The sequence below is a fragment of the Danio aesculapii genome, chromosome 6, assembly GCF_903798145.1.
Source record: "Danio aesculapii chromosome 6, fDanAes4.1, whole genome shotgun sequence".
Lineage (NCBI taxonomy): Eukaryota > Metazoa > Chordata > Actinopteri > Cypriniformes > Danionidae > Danio > Danio aesculapii.
The window spans coordinates 37523072-37544903 of record NC_079440.1 but is presented as its reverse complement, the minus strand read 5'-3'; the positions used below and the strand labels follow the sequence as shown (position 1 = coordinate 37544903).

Here is a 21832-nt window from a genome sequence, read left to right as displayed (position 1 = left end):
AGGCTTGTGCTGTTGTTATGCTTTGCTAATGAAAAGTTTAAATGGCTGTGTCAGCGCAAGACCTCTTTCCCTCCTTCACTGTCAAGAACGTATTTCTCCCTTTCATTGTTTTACTTTCTGCCATGTTTCTGCAGGAACTGCCAAGTCAGAAAATTTTGTCTTGTCTTAAATTCTCTACTGTCTGGCACTTCTAAAAAGCAATTTTTGAAAATAAAACATTGTGACAATTTAGCCAGTAGTAGATTGATGAGCTAAACTCTTTAAAATATAGCTTCCAAAAGAGTATTTGCACATAGAACATGTTTGGATGAACCTTTCAGTGAACGGCTCCTGAACTAATATTTTTGTTACCGGATGTAAAATTGTGTAAATCAATGTATCTTTTCAGTGTAAAGAAATATAAAAAATATACAAAAATATCCATGAAAAGTTGAAGACAAAATGATTAGCCCTCCTGTTAAATTAGATTTTTTTTCTTTTTTTCAAAAATGTCCCTAGTGATGTCTAACAGACAATTTTAACGTATTTTGTATATTATTTTCTTTGGGAGAAAGTCTCGTTTCATTTAGTTTGGCTCAAATAAAAGTAGTTTTTTAAAAAAATATTATATTGTTTTTAGGGTCAAAATGATTAGGTTCTTTAAGAAATGTTTCTTTTTTGAGTGTCCACTTGCCTAATTAACCCCAATTGTTTAGCTAGCCAAATAACCTACTTAGGGTGTACTCACACTAGGCAAGTCCTGAACTATGCCTTGGGGATTGTCTCCCTTGGCCCGCACTCACATTGCAATTTTTGTCTTCCGAGCCGGAGCACGCTTACATCATCGATAGTGCGACTGTCCAGTTTAACAAAATGTCCGTACAAAGGAAATTGCTTTAATTATATTGTTTTGTGTTATTTTAAGTGGTTTATTTGACACGCAGTCAAATCTTTTGCTAAACAGATCCACCAGTTTTGATGCTCATAAATCATCATAAAAGTCATTGTGCCACACATATTAAGATGTTTTCTGAAGGTTGCAGCTGTCGTGCAGCAAGTGGTTTGCATCTTTAATACTAATAATGTATTCATGTATTCACGTGTTCATTGAAAAGAAAGAATGATTAATAAATCTGTTTAAAATAGTCCCTTAAAAGTGACATTGGGTCTTCAGTTTCGGGCTCAGGCACGCTTTGCCCTCACACTACAAGCGTACCATGCCAAACCACCTCTTCTAACTGGCCCATGGCCGGCCAACTAAACTGCGCCTGGGCGGAGTTTAGCACTCAGAGTTGTCAAACAAGCTGAGAAATAAAGTAAAATTTAAATTGTACTTTAAGCTCTTGCAAAATAACTACAAAATATTATTGTCATCATGGCAAACACAAACCAAATAATAAATTAATTAGTTAAATGAACTATTGTCTAAAAAGGTTAAGCAAAGCACTTGGTGTCACCAGAGATCCGGGGTCAAATATTTTAAAAGTATTAAAATTTCACAAAATGGATAATCAGTTTTACTTCAACTGTATGTCAGTTTTTTTATGTAAAAAAGACATTTACTTGTAACCTGTATTATTTAGTAATTAATGGTTGTGTACTTAAATGTCATATCTAATTTTTGAATGAAACTGATAATAGGAGGTGCATTCCAAGCATTTGCATGTACAAATATTTCAGAGATATGCTACTGTTAAGCATTTCATCTTCTTCTGCTTTTACATTTCTTGCAATTTTATTCCTGTCACTGCCATTTTATTTCCTCATTCATCTTTTTCATCTACAAAATGTATAAGAGAGGTCTGCTACATCTGAGTCTGGTGGGACCCAACAGTTTAGGATTTTATTTCAGGTCATGTTGTTAACTTCTAGTTTGTAATTTAAAGAAATGTTGAAAAAAGTATTATTTTATGTACACAATTGAAAAGCGTTTAAAAAAAATGCTTATAAATGTATTGGTGATATTATGAAATATTAATAAAAATTTACGTAACTGTTTTTTGTCTTAAAAGTGTAATCACAAAGCTGAATTTCTATCATGATTGCTCCAGTGTTCAGTGTCACAAGGTCCTTCAGAAATCATTTTCATGTGCTGATTCGCTGACTGACCTAACATAAAGCACAGTCATAAAATATTCACTTTCCTGCAGTATGTCGAAACAGACGGATTATGACACTTTTGTGTTGTAGATTGATTACTACTGTTTTTTTTACTACCATAAATATTGGAATGTCTTAAGATACAACTGGACTAATTCATTTCAGAAGAATTTATGATCTATATTCATACCACGTAGAAGATTAATAGATAATTTAAGAGAATACTGCTTTTTAAAACTTCTAATCTATAATACCAAAGTGCAGTTTTATATTCATAAGCTAATTTTGTGTAATCAGAAGAATTAGGAGTTACACCCAACATGCACTTTGTATTTGCGTGAACATGGTGATGTTTTACTTAGAGATAATAGCAAGAGCATATCTTCACGTTAACAGGAGAAAAGTAATAAATCAATTTGTATGTGCTTTGGGCTGTTTAAAATGCGCCAATTATGCATTTTCAGATAAAATCTTCCTTGTCAGAATATTCCTTGTTCTGTAATACAGCTGTTTATTAATGAAAAGTGTCTCCCAAAAGAACTGATTATGAACAGGCTAAAATGAGCCTTGAGTAATTCCACTCTATTTCATTCTATTATCTTTTCTATTTCTTGCACAAACCTACTTAGATTTGGGATATTTACATAATGCCAATTTGTGGTCTACTTTGGTTGCCCAAGAATAACCTGTTTTAACCAAGTGGCAATGAAACCAATACCGAAGTGACTGAAGCTGCAGTTCGTTGACTGCCACTTGAGGCTGGCTCCTAAAGGAAGTAGATCTCATAGACTCTTTGTTAAAATACTCAACTTACAGCAAAAGAAAAATCTTTATAGCCTAGTACAAAAAATTGTTCTTATGTATTACCCTTCATGACAACTGTGAGAGGGTAATTTTATTTTCATAACATTTAATTATGTTAAGTCTTAAAATTCTGCATAATAAAGGGCTTTGCAACTTGATTAACTGGTATCTGCCGCTTGCCGTCATCTCAGCTGCTGAACTTGATATAACTGTCATATTTGGCATAAAATGGCAAATAATTTGGCAATAATATGGCATATTGACCAGTTATTGTTCACAGACCTCCATATATACAGTAAGGGACATTTGTACTATAAATTTATTTATAAATGTATTTGTTTTATACTTTTAATATTATAAATTTTATTTACAACTTTAATGCACTTCAGAATATGACTGATTGATTAGCTGTAGATTAGGACTGACCAAAATATCATTTGAGCATCGATATCGCAATCTGTGTATCTGCAATAAACTCATCACAGGATTAGATTATTAAAGATTAAAAGATAAAAGTATTATTAAATATTATTACTTTTAATTATTAATGCAGGCGGCACAGTAGCTCAGTGGTTAGCACTGTCGCTTCACAGCAAGAAGGTCGCTGGTTAAGTCCCGGTGCACGTTGCATGTTCTCCCAGTGTTCGTGTGGGTTTCCTCTGGGTGCTTCAGTCCAAAGACATGCGCAATAGGTGAATTGAATAAACTACATTGGCTGTAGTGAATGTGAGAGTGTATTGGTGTTTCCCAGTACTGGGTTGCAGCTGGAAGGGCATCCGCTGTGTAAAAACATATGCTGGATAAGTTGGCGGTTCATTCCACAGTGGCATCCCCAGATTAATAAAGGGACTAAGCCAAAAAGAAAATGAATGAATGAATGAATGAATGAATGAATGTGAGAGTGTATGGTTTTTTCCCAGTACTGGGTTGCAGCTGGAAGGGCATCTGCTGTATAACATATACACTGGATAAGTTGCTGGTTCATTTCACTGTGGCGATCCCCAATGAATAAAGGGACTAAGCCAAAGAAAAATGATTGAATGAATTATTTATACATGATGACCATGTTATTTTACAATAATGTTATTTTTGATTTAATTTCTGAATGCTGAAATTAACACTATTTATTTATTTTTACATGTAATTTATTATAATTTATGTAGATGCACTGCATAGAAAAATACTTACTCGTCTCTGTTGATCTAAATTAATGAATTCTTTCCAAATAGAGAAATTAAAATCTTCTGGTGATATGATATTTATATTGCGGCAAAACAAAATATCGCACCGTCTGATTTTTCCAATATTGTAGGCTATAAAATCTAAAACATCATACAATGGATGCCTGGATTTCATAAACAGACTATTAGGTATGGGACAATAATCGGTTTCAAGGTTTACCACGGTTTGGAAAAGTCAAGATTTTAAAACCACAAAAATTTACTTTCATTCCATTCCTACCATATATGTAAGTTTTCTTTTTGTTATTTTTAACAACTACTTCATTTCGTTTTTTAGCCTTTTTAGTCACACATCTTTTAGTGATGCACAGATACAAATTTAGTTTTATTTACTTAATATTGTATTTATTTTTACTAATTAAACCAAGAATATTTTTAGAAACATAAGAGCATTTGCAAACACCTTATAGCTGCCAGCTCCTTGCATCTGTTTCTTTCTCCAAGACAAAAAAAAATCCCTTTCTGTGATTGGTCATGTTTCGCGCTCATTTGTTTTACTGTATTTCAATTTACAGCAAATTAAAAACACTGTATTTTAATGGTGCCAAGAAGATATTTCCCACTATACAACTTTCAACTACAGTGACATTCTGCATATATGTTCTACAGTAAAATGCTGTTCATTTTATAGTTAAATAATTTACAGAAATTGTTAACAGTGTATCTCAAACATAAAAGGAAACGCACATCAAAAGTTATGGGTCAGCCTACGATTCAGGAAACACCAAAAAAAAAAAATGTTTATAAACCAACATCCAAGCATGCTCTAGACCTGAAGAGTGCAGTGACTTAATTTATATCCAAAAACGCTTATACACAAAAACATCATATACAAAATGTCAAGTTGTAAAGAAAGCTGTTTTTGAAACAGATAAAGACAGCAGAAGTCAATAATTTATTTAAATTATTTAAACTGACATGTTTACTGTTTACCAGGATATTTTAAATGCTTCTTAAAATAAAATATATTGTGTTCAAAAGGGGATTTTTTGTTGTTGTTTTTTACCCAGACAAGTAAAAAAAGAACATATTTAATAACGGTAATCACAACACCAAGAAACCGCAATATTTTTATCCAAGGTTATCATACCGTCTTATATCGACCCATGCCTATAGCATTTACTAGCACAGACTATATTTGAAGTATTTTTGAAGTAATTGACATTTTCCTTGGCCATTTAAACTTTTTTTGATGCTGTAAAAAGAAAGACATAATTACTGTTCATAATTCTGTGTGTACATGGAATAATTCTGTGTGTCGAAGGAAGCCTTTGATACTGAAATTCAGATGTGGTAAGTGTCATCTGGTTTTTGACTCTTGTTGTAAGCAGCAGACCAATCTTGACCAATCAGAGCAGAGGAAGCTCTCAGAAAAGAGGTGTTTAAAGGCCGCATTTTCTACAAACAAAAAGAAATGAGAAATGAGAACATTTAAACGGATGCTGTAGACCTATTGCAGGTTAACAATATAAATTTAGAAACCTCTAAAAAAGCATAACCAGGGGAATTTAATATCACAGGGAGTTAGATCAGCATGTGGTCAAAGGAGAGCCATGCCTGTTGTTGTCAAAATGAAATGAAGCACTTCACACATTGTTCAGCACTTAACATTTCTGTACCTCTAGAGAAAATGCAAATAGTGTGTGAAAATTAGAGTGACAGCCAATAACTAGAAGAAACTTTGCAAAGGCTTTTAGCAACCCAGTTGTTTCTTATATAACCACTGCTGGTGGTCACTGTGTAAATGTGCAGTTTAAAACTGCATGAAAGCCCAATCAAAACACATTAATCATCTTCACAAAAATTTGCTGGTTAAACTTGACAACGTGCCTGTGAAATCCCCTGACTCATTGGATGAGGCAGCTGACACATCAGGGAAATATTTATTTTTATCTGGAAGCTGTGAAGCCGGTAAATGAGTACCACTGGTCCTCTTGAATGGGTCCATTTCTTTTTAAAACATTTCAAGCTTTTTGAGGACAACGGACAGACGAAGAGTCGCATCCTCAATCATCCCCATGCCGAAAAACACTTGAGTTTGACTATAATTTAAGTGATTGCAATGATTTTGCTCTCCAAATGCCTGCTAAACACGGAGCGGCATCCCCCCAGGAGGCATTTGACAGCTTCTGTGAGTGTGTTTGATTGCGAGCTGAGGAGACTGAATCATGTGTGTATGGGGACTCTCTGAGGATGATGGGATTGAGGCCATGTCAGCTCTGAAGGTGCGAGAATGCCTGCTGTTGCCCCGATTCAGAGGAGCAGTGGTGACATTTGCGAGTCTTTATTGTCACCCAGAGCACAAACTTGGCACCAGGAGCAGGGAGAACTGGCCCGATGTTATTAACAGGAATATAATAAGAGGCATCAATAATTCATTTCTCTCATTTGTAGTAAAGTGCAGAGGAAATCATGGATCATATATACGGTTCTCATGACTGACTTGCCTGTGTGGAAACATATTGGGAAATTCACCAGAGGGGCAGGGGGAGTTATAATAATGCTATAGAGCAAATGTATGTGACTTGAATGCATGCCAATGGAGTGACGTTTTAACACACCATGTGACTTCTCATATGAAGCGCCAAGAACACTTTATGTGGCAAAAGAATCTTAGTATATTCTGTCTAGCTGCATCAGATTAGTTTGCATATTTACTGGCTGTACAGTGCTTGCATGTTGTACTGGTGACTCTAATGGCAATATGTTCATATGTCCATGGTGAACATTCATCCTTATAATGCACAAAAGTATATTTGAAGCTTTGTATGATTACAGCTTAACCACTGAAGTGACATGGGATATTTTGAAAGGGTTTTTGATTCTAAAAACAACAAACAAAAAGCGCTCAGGGGGTTACTCAAATAATTGGTGGGTGCTCTTTCGGTAAAGGATTCATCAAAACAACAACAGAAATCAGTCCCAAGGCACTCGAAAAATATGGAAAATTTAAAAAGCCTTTATTCACATGGCTCAATCTTAAAAAATCTTTTGTTGACTTTGAACATCTTGCTGTCTATGGAGGATCAGAGAGTTCTCGGATTTAATCTAAAATATCTTAATTTGAATTGCAAAGATGAAAAAAATTATTAATAACAGAATTTTCTCTTTTTTGGGGGAATTTATTATTTAATGTCACATGATTAATTTTGAAAGATTAAACTATGAATCACAAACCAAAAAATACTGTCAATTAACAAATGTTTAGGTTGATTGAAGGGTTTGTTTTTGTTAAATTCCAAAATAACAAAAGGGTTAATCAATTGAATGTAAATTGTCACTCACTCAATTTCCTTCAACTTGTTCCCTTTTTTTATCTTTTATCATATTTTATGCCACTTATTAAAACTTCTGAAATGAAATATTTATTTTAGTTTTAAAGGGATTGTTCACCAAAATGTCATATTTTAAACTTTAGTTGATGTGTAATATAGCTGTGGGGACTTAAACATTATCTCTGAGTGGAATATGCTCAAAGTTTACATTGGCTTTTACAGAGCTAGCTTAGCCAAGCCTACAGCCAACAAAGTTTGGGGACTACAAAAAAATGCATCTGGGTTAATGATGTCTATACTTCCCGCGCAGTGGAGTGGCGTGGCCAGAGGCGTTGTAATGTTATAGCTGTGAAAGCTAAAATGGTGTCCAAATGCTGCTGTTTTCACTGAGCTTCTTCTGTTTCTGTATTTGGGGTTCCAAATGACATCACACAATAATAACGAAGTAACGAACTCGCAAAAGAGATGTGAACGTTTCATATTACTTACACATGCTTATTCCGAATGTATGTGAAAGATTCTTGTCAGATTTTATTTTAGAGAGCAGGCATGAGGTTCAGCTGTGTCATCCATGTCATTTTCAGTCTGATTCAGGCTCAAACTGATTCGGCTAACAGTTACACTGACTGACATTTACACAATGGCAAAGTGTATGCTAGTTGTAGAGGCATGTCACTTCCTGGTGACATGGAGCCGATCTGCGAATCACAGCACATTATGTTAGCTGACCAATCAGAGCTACTTGAGGGCAGACCTTTGGAGGAACTAGGAAATGTGATAGCCATTTCATGTTAGCTGAGTAGCAGTAAATAATTTATGTATATGAAAAAATAAAGTTTTTTTTTTTTTTTTTTTAAATGAAGCATGACCACACCTTGCTTTGAACCCCATAAACAAAATCAAGCCATAAAAATACAATCTAGACCACCCCTTTAATTGAAATTGGTAAATGAGCAGCTTTTTGCAAAACAGCAGAACCTTATCTTAGACCTTTAACTATTGTCTCTGAAAATGGAGAAGTTTTTCAAAGATTTTTAAAGTTAGAGTTACTGTATGTATAGTCCACAGTTACAAATTTGGATTGAAAAATTGGATCAAACTAATTATTTATACTATTTACTTCCAAATTAAACTAAAAATTTGAGTGTTTCCATATTTTACCCAAATTTCGGTTAAAGTAACCCTAAATTTTAAGGGTGCATGTCCACCAAGTGCTGAAAATGTAAGCACTGCTCTAAAAATGCTCAGCTGCATGTGCTTCAACTTTTGGGGCTTTTAAATGCCAGATGTGTTTCAACATTTGGGGTTTTAAAATTGCCGGTTGTTCAGTGCATTGTTACTCTGCCTGCATTAAAAAGCACAGTGCTTTAACTGACAACAACAGAAAAAAAATGCATGGCTTGGGAAGAACCCTTCAGTAGACCCACACCCTTAAAGTGATACCTTTTAAACTTAAATGTAAAAAAAAAAAGTAATACGCTTGGTCACTATTGATTTTTCATAGAATCAGGCTTTTGAGAGACTATAATGTTAATGTATCTTCACTCCAGACTATTCTGCCACGGTGATAAATGACCGTGATTGTTTGGAGTACAGAAATGATGATACTTTGCCATCATTGCATCTTATTATGTGCAATAAATCCCCCAATATTTTTTCAGATTGTCTACAGAACCAACCATTGTAATTAGCCTAGTTAAGTCTTTGAATTGCATTTTAAGCTGAATACTAGTACAGTATCTTGTAAAATATCTAGTAAAATATTTTGTACTGTCATCATAGCAAAGATAAAAAAAAAGCTGTTTAGAAATGTGTTGAAAAAAATCTAAAATTGGGGTAAAATATGCAGGGGGCTAATAGTTCAGCAGGGCTAATAATTCTGACTTCAACTGTACTCAGCAGATTCAACTCCTGGTTTTGCTTTTAGTCTTGATAAATTAAAGTGGCGTGGGGAAAGGATCTTAAACAGTACGTGTCATCTGTGCAAATCGCTGATGCGGCATGCCTCCCTAACGTGTCAACACCAAAGAGGAGAATTCAATTAATGAGTTTCGCTTCTCCCATTTGTCCAAGACTGTGCGTACAAATTCACTCATGGGCGGACTGGAGGGTTTAGATGCTTTGGATGATTGTTGTTTAGTACATCTTTTCTACAGGCTTTATTCAATCCCATTGGCAATCTCGTTTCGGCAAGTTCTGACATGTAACTTGGAGACTTTTCTCAGTAGCATGAGGTTTGGATCCATATCCAATATCCACTGGTCCAAATAAAGACTGTAGTGAGAGTAAATAAATAATTCCTAAGCTAATGCACCAGGACATTTGTGAGCTTTAGAAAGAAATTTCCTCAAAGTCAGGCTTTTATCACAAGGTCAATTTGCTCTTGCTCTTTAGTGGTCCGATCAATATAGTATCTGTTTTGTAATGTCTCTGTTAATTGGCGGTTTGTGATGTATAGCTGGTATATTATTCACAGAGAAATGAGCTTGTTTTCCCTGTGGCTGGCCTTGCATTGTAATTCTAAAATATGGTGTTGTGTTTGTGGCAAAAAAAAGATTTAGGCCCAACAAATAAGATGCATGTATTCTGATTGCATATACAATTTTCATCCATTTTTGATAATATACTTTTAACATAATTGAACTAATAAACTATATGTGATTGAGATTTGTTAGTTAATTATAAATGAACCAAATAGGAATAAGGTTTATGTAATAATATCAATGCATCCGATGTGTTTTAAATGCTTCATATGGGATGAACGATAAATCATTTGAGCTTCGACATCACAATGTGTGTATACACAATAGTCACATCACAGGATTAGATAATTTAATAAACATTAAAAGATAACATTATTATTTTTAAATAATTTATACAATGATGACCATGGTATTTTATGTCTGATTGTTCAATTTCTGTACCTGAATACTGTTAGACTCCACGGAAAATTATAAACACTGTTTATTTCATTTTTATTTTTGCTCTGTAGTATTTATATTCCTGTCATGAACACTCGTTATTTAGTATGATAATGAATATTTATATGGCAATGTTGATGTATTTGGTATTGGCGGTATAGATTTGCTTCGCTGTTGCTGCTGCTTCTGTAGTGAGACCTGGTACTGCCCATATATACACAGACATGCCATCTGAGAATAAAACACGCTGCTGCTGCAAACATAATATATATGTAACCCCCATAGCAGATCTAAGACGGGGGGGAGCTGGGGTGGAGGAGGGTCTCCCCGAAAATTGTTGCAGCTTAACAGCATAAAATGACGCTGAGCATTTAAACTGATATATTTAATTTATGCAGATGCACTACAGAGAAAAAAAATTGATCACCTCGGTGGATCTAATTTAATGAAGTCTTTCCAAATAAAGCTATTCAAATCAGCTGCTAAAATCATATTCATATTGCTACAGGTATCGCAGCAAAACAAAATATCGCAATGTCAGATATTTCAAATATCGTGCAGCCCTACTTTTTATTCAGGAGTTCACACTTGGATATTGTTTGAGAAATGTTAGTAGGTTTGGCATGCTGTCCTGGGAGAGAACACTGAGCTAGGAGATAATTGAGCCCAGGGGTCCAACCTGGTCGATAGAGCATGTAAGGGGAGAACGAGATCAGGTGGTTCTCGAGAGCTCCCCGTGGTAAAAGAGGAAAGGGGGAGAAGTGGTGGATGGTGGGGTTTCTTCGGAAAACGAAGGTAAGGGAGTAGTTTTTGCTAGGCTACTTATAGTGAATTTGGATTAATCTGATTGGCTAACTAATGATTGTAGATGGGAGACCAGCTGTGGTCAATCATGTCACATGCACATCTATTGTGTGGAATATGGAACTGTTTATATTTTTTCCTGAATATTAAGTAAACCAATCTCATCGAATTATGCTAATTGGATCTGGCTTTTTCTACAGATATATTTTTACCATAATCATATCTTTTAACTGATTAAATATAGTAGTGTTCGATTTTAACAGATTCGGATTGATTATAAGGAGTCTGGCAAAATACATTTAAAAAACTGACGAATTAAATAAAATTTTAAGTTTACAAACATTTAATGATAAATGTCACTGTGTTTTTTATTTTTATTATTATTTTTTTATTTGGAATGCAGGATCAACTTCTATGAGTACATTTTTTAAAGGCACAGTAATTTCTACTGCTAGTGGAGATGCATTCACAACAAACAAAGTCAAAGTTTGATGACCCAGTATGTTTCCATACAAAGATGTGAATTCAATTTATGTGCAAAGCTGGAATACCGCATAACAGATGTTCAAATAAAACAGCGTTTCCATCCAATGGGTCAAAGAGAACAAAATCATCACTTCCTAATTAACTGGCGGTAAATATCAACAGTAAAAACAGAATTTGCTGCAGGAGAAGCTGCGTGAATCTTTTCTTTATTCAATAAATGACTTTATTTAATAAATGACATGCAAGGAACGCGTGAGGGTGTTTGAAGCCATGAGAGGAGCTCTTGACAGTTCTGGAGGTTATTATCATTATAATAACACTAAAACTGAAATGGTTCAAATGTTTTAGAATGACCAAAACAGCATTTCAGAGGTTTAAGAATGTGCTCAACCTGCTGGTTTGTCCATTCACGCACATTTTTATCATCACATGATCTCGTATAACAAAATCACATGACCGTTTTTAATGCACATACTGGAATTTGTTTGGTAAAAGTGTTTCCATCGTAGTTTATGTGCATCTTTTCTTATTAAATAACAATTTTATCCTACTCTGTTATTCATATATGATTTTTATGCGCATTTTTAAAATGTATGCGTGTCTTGGTGTTTCCATCAACTGTGGTTTTTTTTTTTATCCACATATACAAAATGCGCATAAAAATAGATGGATGGAAACATAGCTAGTGACTTTGTGGAATCATGGGAGTTGTTGTCTTTATTGCATTTTAAGGGGGCTCCTGCAGATGTAATTTTAATGAACAAAAAAATCATTTAATTCATTACTTTAATTCATTTATAAACAATACATAACAAAACAAATAACCACTTTTATTTGACCTCAGGACCTTCTGTGTTATTGCATTCTGTTTGCAGAACTATGTACACAAGTGTCTGGTGAATGTTTTTGGCCGCTTCGTCACACATCTGTGATTTTTATCACCTTTGAAAGAACAGTTTTTTTAAGCCGGAGTGTCAGGGTTAAAATGAAATACTTGAAACATTTTAACTTCAATTAAGCTGTTGAGTTTAGCTGAAAAATAATGGAGAAAATACAGAGAGACTGCTTGTAAATCTAACAAACGGTAAATCTAACAAACGACATTGAATTAAACACTCACCACCAGCCTTTTTATTTCAATGCACAAGGATAGGGGTTGGACCCTTTTTGCAGTCAGATCTACCTTATTTTTTTTCTTGGCATAGACTCAAGAAGGTACTGGAAACATTCATCAGAGATTTCGTTTCATATTGGTATCACAGTTCTGCTGCAGATTTGTTTGCTGCACAACCATGATGAAAATCTCCCATACTAGCACACCCCAGTGGTGCTCTATTGGATTTGAATCTGGTGGCTGTGAAGGCCATTTGAGTTTAGTAAACTCATTGTCATGTTCAAGAAACCAGTTAAGGAGCTTTGTGATGTGGCATGTTATCCTGCTTGAAAAAGCCATCACTAGATGGACACACTGTAATCAAGAAGGCTTTGGAAATGGTTAGCAACAATACTCAGATTGTCTTCTATTGTCCAATTTTGGTGAGCATGTGTGTAGCCAGCTGTAATAAGCTGACCTGAGTGGCAGGAGTGTGGTCTTTAAGGTTGAATGTCTTGATTGTAAAAAGTGAGTGACTGTTGTCAGCTCAAACCAGTCGGTATCAAGACATTTTCACTCGCACAACTGCCACTCACTGAATGTTTCTCTTTTCTTATCACTCTCTGTAGCCTTATAGATGTTTGCTCATTCCTTGTTAAATGACAATCTTTTAAGTTGAAGTGGTAGAGAGCATTTTTTATTATTATTTTTTTTTACAAAGGAGTGAGTGAGATGTATCAAAGACTATAGAATACACAAGACATGTCACTTGTATAGTTTTAAATGGGAAAAAGTGTAACGTCAATATGGCGAATGAAGCCCCTCCTACTACAGGAGCCAAACATTGATCGATATGGACTTATGTTTCATTTCTGCTTCTCAGATTTATTCACTCTCTGACAAACCATCTGACGTTGTTATTTTGGTCTTTCAGTATTTAGTGAATAGCTAAATGAAAAAGTACCTCACCAATTCATCACGCACCAAACCAGCTTGTCTTTTCTGAATGTGTCATGTTGTTTATAGCAAACTAGCTATTTGTCTATCTTTTTTTTTTGGCTATTTTACTTTTTTGTGAGGCTCTCTGTGGAAGAGTGTGAAACACGTTGCAATCGACATCAATTTGTTTTATTCATCTGCAGTGAGGCATTTGAGATTTAGTGCAGGATTTTCCTCAATGCCTTGTGACAGCTGTATTGTCCTCTACTCTCTTGAAAAGGAAATTGATCCGGATTTGCATGTTCATTATTTATCTTTTGGTTTATGTAGTGTTTTACACTCTGCATTGCTGTTTGTTCATGAGTTCTATTAGCCCTGTGGTAAATGTACTCACAGAGTGTCACTATAGAACTTAATATTATTGTGACTCATATTGATGCCAGATTGTTTGCTGCACTACAAGCACCATTCTTGTTTTGACACCCTACCAAAATATACAGCCAAAGGTCATTTTTGAATGTCCTTTCCACACAATGTTAATGGATTCTTGGTAAAAGGGTGCACTGTGGTTGTTTGAACCAATATGTGACAAAAAAAATAAAGGAATAAAAGCTTTTAGCTGTGTCTCAAATGTTACTGTTAATATGTTGTCCATTAAAACCCTTTTCAAATGCCTTTATTTATTTATGTTCATAAAGTTCCACTGAATCTCTCATCATTTTTGTCTGAACAAACATTTAGCAAGTTAGACTAATTCACCTAAAGAAGGTGAACTATTAACTTTTTTTTTTAAATGAGGTTTAAAATGTGTTTAGATAAATAAGGAAACAATATAGACAAAAAGATGATACTATACCTATACCAGTTTTACTGTATATACTGTTTGTGTTTTTTTCTTCAGTAGAAAATTTATTTAAATGTTTATTGTTGTTGAAATACTTGATATTTAGAGTTTTATATATACAACAGTTCTGTATGGTTCTTGAATCTGATTGGCTGATAGCCGTGCTATATTCTGCAAATAACAGCACTCGTACCGCCAATTCACCCTTGTGTATTACTCCGCCAACATACAGCGACAAACAGAGGACACTCTACAGTTTGACAAATATTGCTGCTGTTGGGCAACATAATGACCTTTTGAGAATTTTTTTAGTCGAGAATGTAGTTGTTTAGATTGCAACTATGCAGTTTATTTATAAGGATAGTGCTTATTTTAAAATATTTATACTTTCGGAGCATCGGATTTAGCGTATTGACATTCCGCCACAGATATCGACAGAGACAGCGTAATAAGTGCTTAGGTAAAAAAAATGCATTTTCTGAGAGGAGGTTTCAAACTACAGCTGAACAAATCATTATAAATCAGGTAAGTGAAATTCTGTCTTTTGTATTTTGTAGTGCTGTATTTATGCCACAGCTTTTTCGGGGTTAATTGTTGTGATCGGATTACTATAGAGAAATACTGGGTAATCTCTGTAGATTTCATGCCAGTCAGCCTTTTAATCTTAAAGTGACGTTTGTGAACTCGCAACGGTTTCTGCTATTCTGACGTCAGCTGCAGATGTGAATGAATGGTGGAAGAAAGTAGTTCCTCATACAAAAGAATTATGAGACTCTGTGTTTTTACAAGTGTGATATTGCGTTTATACAATAGTTCAATGGCATAATCGTGTATATTAAAAAGAAAATCAAACACGGAGAGTCTAAAAATCTTTTTGTATGAGAAACTACTTTCTTCCACCATTCTTTCACATCTGCAGCTGACGTTTGCTCACATTTTAAGATTTTAAGGCTGAACGGCATGAAATGCCATCAGTCTAGAGACATTTCCCAATATTTTTCTGTTGCAATCGGGATATAAATAACACGAAAGAGCTAAAGCAACACAAACACTAAAACAGGAGACTCATTGGAAACAAACAGATGACCAACCAAAACGTAACTTAGGGTTATACAAAGAGTGGCCAACACAAAATACATACATTCCTGATATGCAAGTCCCATCTCACACTCAATACACTACAATTGCTATGAAAAAAATACAACACTACAACATACAAAAGAGAGAGATTAAATGTCACTTACCAGATTAAAAATGTTTTGATCAGCTGTAGTTGAAGTTTTTCTCCTTTAAGGGCTTATTATGCGGTCTCTGTCACCATCTTGTGGATGGACAATGTTAACCGTCTTTGCTCTGCTCAGTATGACAGGCTGATGGCCGCAAATGGGGTGAATCTTCGAAATTATAAATATTTAAAATAGGCACTATCCTTATAAATAAACTGCATAGTGTCAATCTAAACAACTACATTCTAACCTGATAAAGCCTCAAAAGTACATTATGTTGTCCAACAGCTACAATATTTGTCAAACTGTGAGTTTATTGATCTGCTGTCACTCTATGTATGTAATACACAAGGGTAAGGCGGCTGTACGAGTGCTGTTATATTGGGAACATCGCACGGCTATCAGCCAATCTCTCTCTCTCTCTACATATATATATATATATATATATATATATATATATATATATAAATATATATATATATATATATATATATATATATATATATATATATATATATATATATATATATATATATATATATATATATATATATATATATGCAAAATAAAATTATTAGGGCTTAGAAAGTGGACTGTGCCAGAAACTGAACATTACAGCATCATTTATTGTATTTATTTATTTTTATTCTTTACAGGATATTCTACGTATCACACGACTCCCAAGATTTGAAGATCTTCAGTTACATAGCGAGAGATGGCCAGAGCAATGTATTTCGGTGCAACGTCTTCAAATCGAAGAAAAAGGTAAGCATCTCTTGAGTATGTTTTCTAGCCAGGACATCGAATGCTGATGGTTTTTCTATGACAAAAGAATGCCATCATTGATGCTCCAAGAAAATGAAGGCTACTGACAGTTCCTTCACTCCTTGCGTGCTTCTTTCATTTTACTTCAGGGCAGAGAGTTGAGAAAACCCATCAGAAAAAGGGAACAGCAGCCCTCGGCCATGAAACTGAAGTGCACTTTTCAGAATAGCTATATTTTTCTTCTCAGTCGGTCTAGCATGCAGAGCAGCACAATGATTCAGCAGCGGCACATGTAGATGATACACTGACATCGTGTGCTTTTAGTTCTTGAAGCTGTCGAATTCTGATCCCTTTCAAGCCACTGCATTGAATTTAAATCAGAGGCGCATTTAAAAGCTAAGTAACTGTATAAAAACGCCCACCACCTCTGTAAAGGATTTGATGTGAATCAGTTTTTCACCGTTTGACTGGTTTAAATATTTATTTTTAATATTGCCAATTAATCTCTGATGCCATGGCAATCTAAATTTTGTGTATTTTCTTTTCTCTCCAGTGAAGAAAAAAAGCTGGAGCCTACACAGTCTATAAATATAGAGGATTTCATGCTCGGCTCTAGTTGTCACAATGACACATCACATCACATTATCACACGAGTTTGTATACACAAGGAACTGGGGCCTCGAGAACAGACTGTACTAGAATTGTATGAAAAAAAAACAACACTTGAAATAAAGTGTGCTTATACATCCCACATTCAAATACTATATGACTGTATGCAAGACGTCACATTCTCTGCAGTAGTTGGAGTTGCAGTTTGCCAGAAATTCACTGTTAAATGTATTAGTGAATTTAAAAAAAAAAAATAATAATAAAAGCAGTGTAAACGTTATTGTGATCTAAATATCAAGTGATTTGTTTATTAAAAAAATTTTTAAATGCTCTAATTGATGCACAGAGACAAACTATCATCAGGATTAAACATTATACTGTATGGGTTAGTTTAGTTTTATGTTTTTATATGAGTAATTCAGATATTTTATACATTTGTTTTGTTGGTAGTATTGTATTGTTGTTAGTATGTCCAATCGCTAAGGTGCCGTAAGTGGTTGCTAGGGTGTGGCTAGTAAGTTCAAAGGTGATCAATGATTGGCAGATTGGTAGTCTAAGTTAAATGAGCCCAAATGTAAGTCTTTATAACAGTCTGGCACAAAGTTATAAGGTCATAAAGTTTGGTCCAATGTTAAGTCAATGGGACTTTTCCAAAATTTCCAGGTCAGTTTTCAGAAAACCGTTAGTCAGATCAGTTGAAAAAAATATAGCATCCTGACTCATATCAGTTTGGAGGTTTGGAGTTGTTGTAGTATGGTCTAGGAGGAGATGCATATAGAAATTAGTCTTAGAAGAAGAAGACGGAAGAATAATAAGTTTATGTGGTATAACAGTGTGTTGGCTTTCTCGAGCCACCATAATTATTGTATTTTTGTTGTTTAATATTGATAGACAATAGTCCACATCTCAGTTTTGGTGTACTGAACCACTTTTAATTTAAGCTATGTCCACATGTACACAAAAAATAAGTTCATCCATCAAATTCATCCTGTGACATTTTTCATTATACAGCTTATTCCATTTACAGTGCCTATAGAAAATCATCATACACTACCCCTTTGAAACAATTACTTTATTTTTCATAGAGTTTGAAATCAAATCACATTCCAAATAACTTTTGAAATGTTTTGTAGCCTTCTTATAACCTGTGTCTTTCTACAACTTTATCCATAATGTCTTTTGAAAGAAGCATGTAATGTGAGTAAAGGTATAGTTTTCACAGCATCATGATGGTTTTCTGTTCACCTTATTCTCCGCGTACGAGTGGGCGCGGCCATTTGAATCATTTTGGCTCGAGACTTCCGGTCTCATTCACTTCCATTCATTTTTAAACATTAAAAACAGCTTGTTTTGCTGCTTGGTGTTGCAAACTGATATTTTCTTATTATATTATTCTACTTTTTCTGTATAGTCATGCAAACACTTGTTTGCAGAGTAAGTAGTGTGACCGTTTTCCGCCGTTTATTATTCCTAGTCATTTCTCCCATAGGCAGCTGAATCGGAAGTTCTAAAACAATCGCAAAAACGCGCACACTTCCGCATTGAAGAATAAGGTCAATAGGCTAGGGATGTCAAACTCAATTCCTGGAGGGCCGCAGCCCTGCACAGTTTAGTTCCAGCCCTGCTTTAACACACTTACCTGTAGGTTTCTAACAAGACTGAAAGACTTAATTAGTTTGATCAGCTGTGTTTAATTAGGGTTGGAACTAGACTGTGCAGGGATGCCCTCCGGGAATTGAGTTTGACATCCCTGCTATAGGCACTGAATAAGATTAGATTATTTTCATGAATTTTATGTTATTCAGCATAGATAAAATCATAATTCATCATTTAATTTCCAAATCCAAAGTTGATGCTTAATAACAGTAGCATAACAGTAAGGAAAGCATGACAACACATACACACGAATTCATTGAACGTACACATAGACATCACTTTTTTTGGAAGGACATTATATACTTTATAACTGCAGGTTAACTATGTTTATATACAGTAACATGTCTGTCCTTTACACAACTCCTTACGTTTTCTGATTTTGATAGTACATTAATGTAAAGCTGCTTTGAAACAATAATTATTCTGAAAAAAAAGCATACAAATAGACTTGTATTGAAAATCAACATTAAATATCACAAAAATTATATAACAGTAAAGGTAGACTTAAATCCAAATTAGCATTGCTTTTTCCTCACTGAAACTGAAATGTGCATTGTTTATTTTGCAAGTCTGAGCAGGTTTTTCACATCAAAAAACGGCAAGAGACATCACAGACACTAACTAATCTGAATACAACTTTCTAGTCATCTTCAAACAACTTTGTCTTTTTCCCTGGTCTTCTTTGAATGTGAAATTGCAAACAGCATACAGCAAACAGAAGGAGTACGCTGTAATGAGATACTAAAACAGAGTAGCACTGAAGTCATTTCCTGTGAAATTTTGAAATACAGTATGCACTCTTACTCAATATTACCCACATACTTCTCATCATAAATATTGGAATGTCACATTGACTATTGGTTAAATCGTGGTGAAAGAACAATTCTTGTTTTAACAAAGATTCTTGAGGGGAAAAAGTCACTTATTTGAGGCCTGTCTGACCCATTTGTCTTCAGCATCTCTGTTCATTATAGAGCCGCTCTGAGTTATTTCACATCAACTGCTTATATGTGCTATCAATACATTGAGAATAGATCTGCGTTGATCATTTGACTTTTATTGTCACTACACTCAAACAGTCAGTGTAAGGTTGTCTTTCATTTTCGCCATCATCAGTATTACTGTTAACAGATCTTCACCACTTTGTTGAATAGACAGTTTTTGTTTTTGCTCTAGATTATTCCTTAGTTGGCAAATTGATCCATTGTTTAAGTTTTTAAGTTATTTTCACACCAAGAATGATATTACACTGAAAAAAGTGTTGCATGCAAAACTGTTACAATTTATTTGTGTTAAATTTAAACAAACAAATTAAATTTAATAATGTTCAACTTAATTTGTTTCAATTCAGACCAAATAAATTGTTTACAACCACTCAATGGAAAAAAAAATGTAAATCCAAGGAATCATCTTTGAATATTTTTTTCCCTGTAATCATAATTACACTGTAAAACATGCTGGGCTCCACAAAATTCCTTCAGGTTGTCCCAACACAAATGGATTAAGTTAACTTTTTTGTTTTTACAATTTTAAGTAGATTAAACATAAAACAATTAAGTTGCCCCAAAAAACTTTCAGAAATTGTCTTGATTTATCTCGTTTATATAATTAGTTTGAACAAACAGCTAAAATAATTTATTTGATTTTTTTATTAGCATCCGGCATTGTGCAATATTATGCAGTTTGTTATTAAAGCAGTTTTGTGATTTTCTGTTCTAAATACTCTTGATTTTAATTGATAGCAGGGGCGGATTTAACCAATAAGCGAGGTAAGCAGACGCTTACGCCCCATTCACACAAGGCGTCAGCTTCAACACTTCTCATTCACTTTGAATGGGTGACGTCAGGCATTGCTGAACTTTATTGTGGATCCGTCGGCGCCGCTTTAGAGGCTTTGCTCGCTGCAGAAGTTGAGACTTGCTCAACTTTTCAAGCGCCGACGGAAGCATCAGCCAATCAGATCGCTGTATGCAAATACACCAGCACAGGCAGTGGCTTAATGCTGACTAATTTCATTGGCTGACGCTGCTATGACGATCGCGTCAGCCCCAACTTCAGACACGCCCTCTGTCAAGCGTTGACGCTGAAGCCCCGTGTGAATGGGGTGTTAGGGCCCACAGGGAATTAGGGGGCCCCGATCAATGCCAAGAAGTGATTGCAAAAAAAGTAATTGCAACTATATAGTAGTCAACATCTGAAGAAGGACTGCACAGTATATGATTTCAGCATTAATATCACAATGTGCACATCTGCAGTACTCACATCTCAGGAAGTGCAATGTTGAGTTTAAATGTTGATATCATAGTTTACCAGGAGCCACAGTTCAACAGTGAGAGTTTAATTTATTAAGGCATATGAATTTATACTTTTTGTAACTTCATAACGATGTATTTGCTGAATTATTTATACAATGAAGACCACTGTGTTATTTTACATTTGATTATTCAATTTCTGCACCTGAATACTGTGATGTTAAATATTTCACTTCTATCTTCTTAATAATAATGAAAAATAATCCCCATAATCTTCCAGAATAATCCCTATCAATCTAAAGTAATGAATTATTTCCCAATAGAGCTATTGAAGCTATCTGATAAAATTGGATTCATATTGCAATATATATCGCAGCAAAATAAAATATTGCAATGTCAAATTTTTCCAGTATCGTGCAGCCCTAATCTCCAGTGGATCAAAACCTTTTATTAAAGTTGTCCTAAAGCTACTAAACAGCACCTAATCTTGTTTTAGGACGATTTTCAAAAACTTTTTTTTATCCTCTTCAAATGTTGTCTACTGTATATAGACAAGAGACATTTATTTTTATTTTATTTGTTTATTTAAAATAAAATTAGATTAAAAAATTCAATTATTTTAATTATTTTTCCTCCAACCCTATTTTTATATGATTATTACTTCCTTGCATTTGGGGGATCTATGAAATGTGAAATCACTTAATACACACGTATTTAGAGCATCTCTAGTTCTTAATAAATAATTTTACTTGTATGGTTGGCAGCATTCCTGCTTTTTGCATTTGCTGGCAATCAACACAGCGTGAATTAAAAGTGTGGGAAGGGAATCAAAAGATGT

General features: G+C 34.5%; 1 protein-coding gene across 2 annotated transcripts in view; it reads left to right on the top strand.

The window, feature by feature from the left end:
* nos1apa (nitric oxide synthase 1 (neuronal) adaptor protein a) overlaps nucleotides 1-21832 on the top strand; it is a 214550-nt gene that overhangs the window by 98897 nt on the left and 93821 nt on the right. For both annotated transcript variants that reach the window (XM_056460125.1, XM_056460126.1), the window contains exon 5: nucleotides 16369-16477. In XM_056460125.1, coding sequence (XP_056316100.1) covers nucleotides 16369-16477 — 109 coding nt within the window. The remainder of the gene's footprint in view (nucleotides 1-16368; nucleotides 16478-21832) is intronic.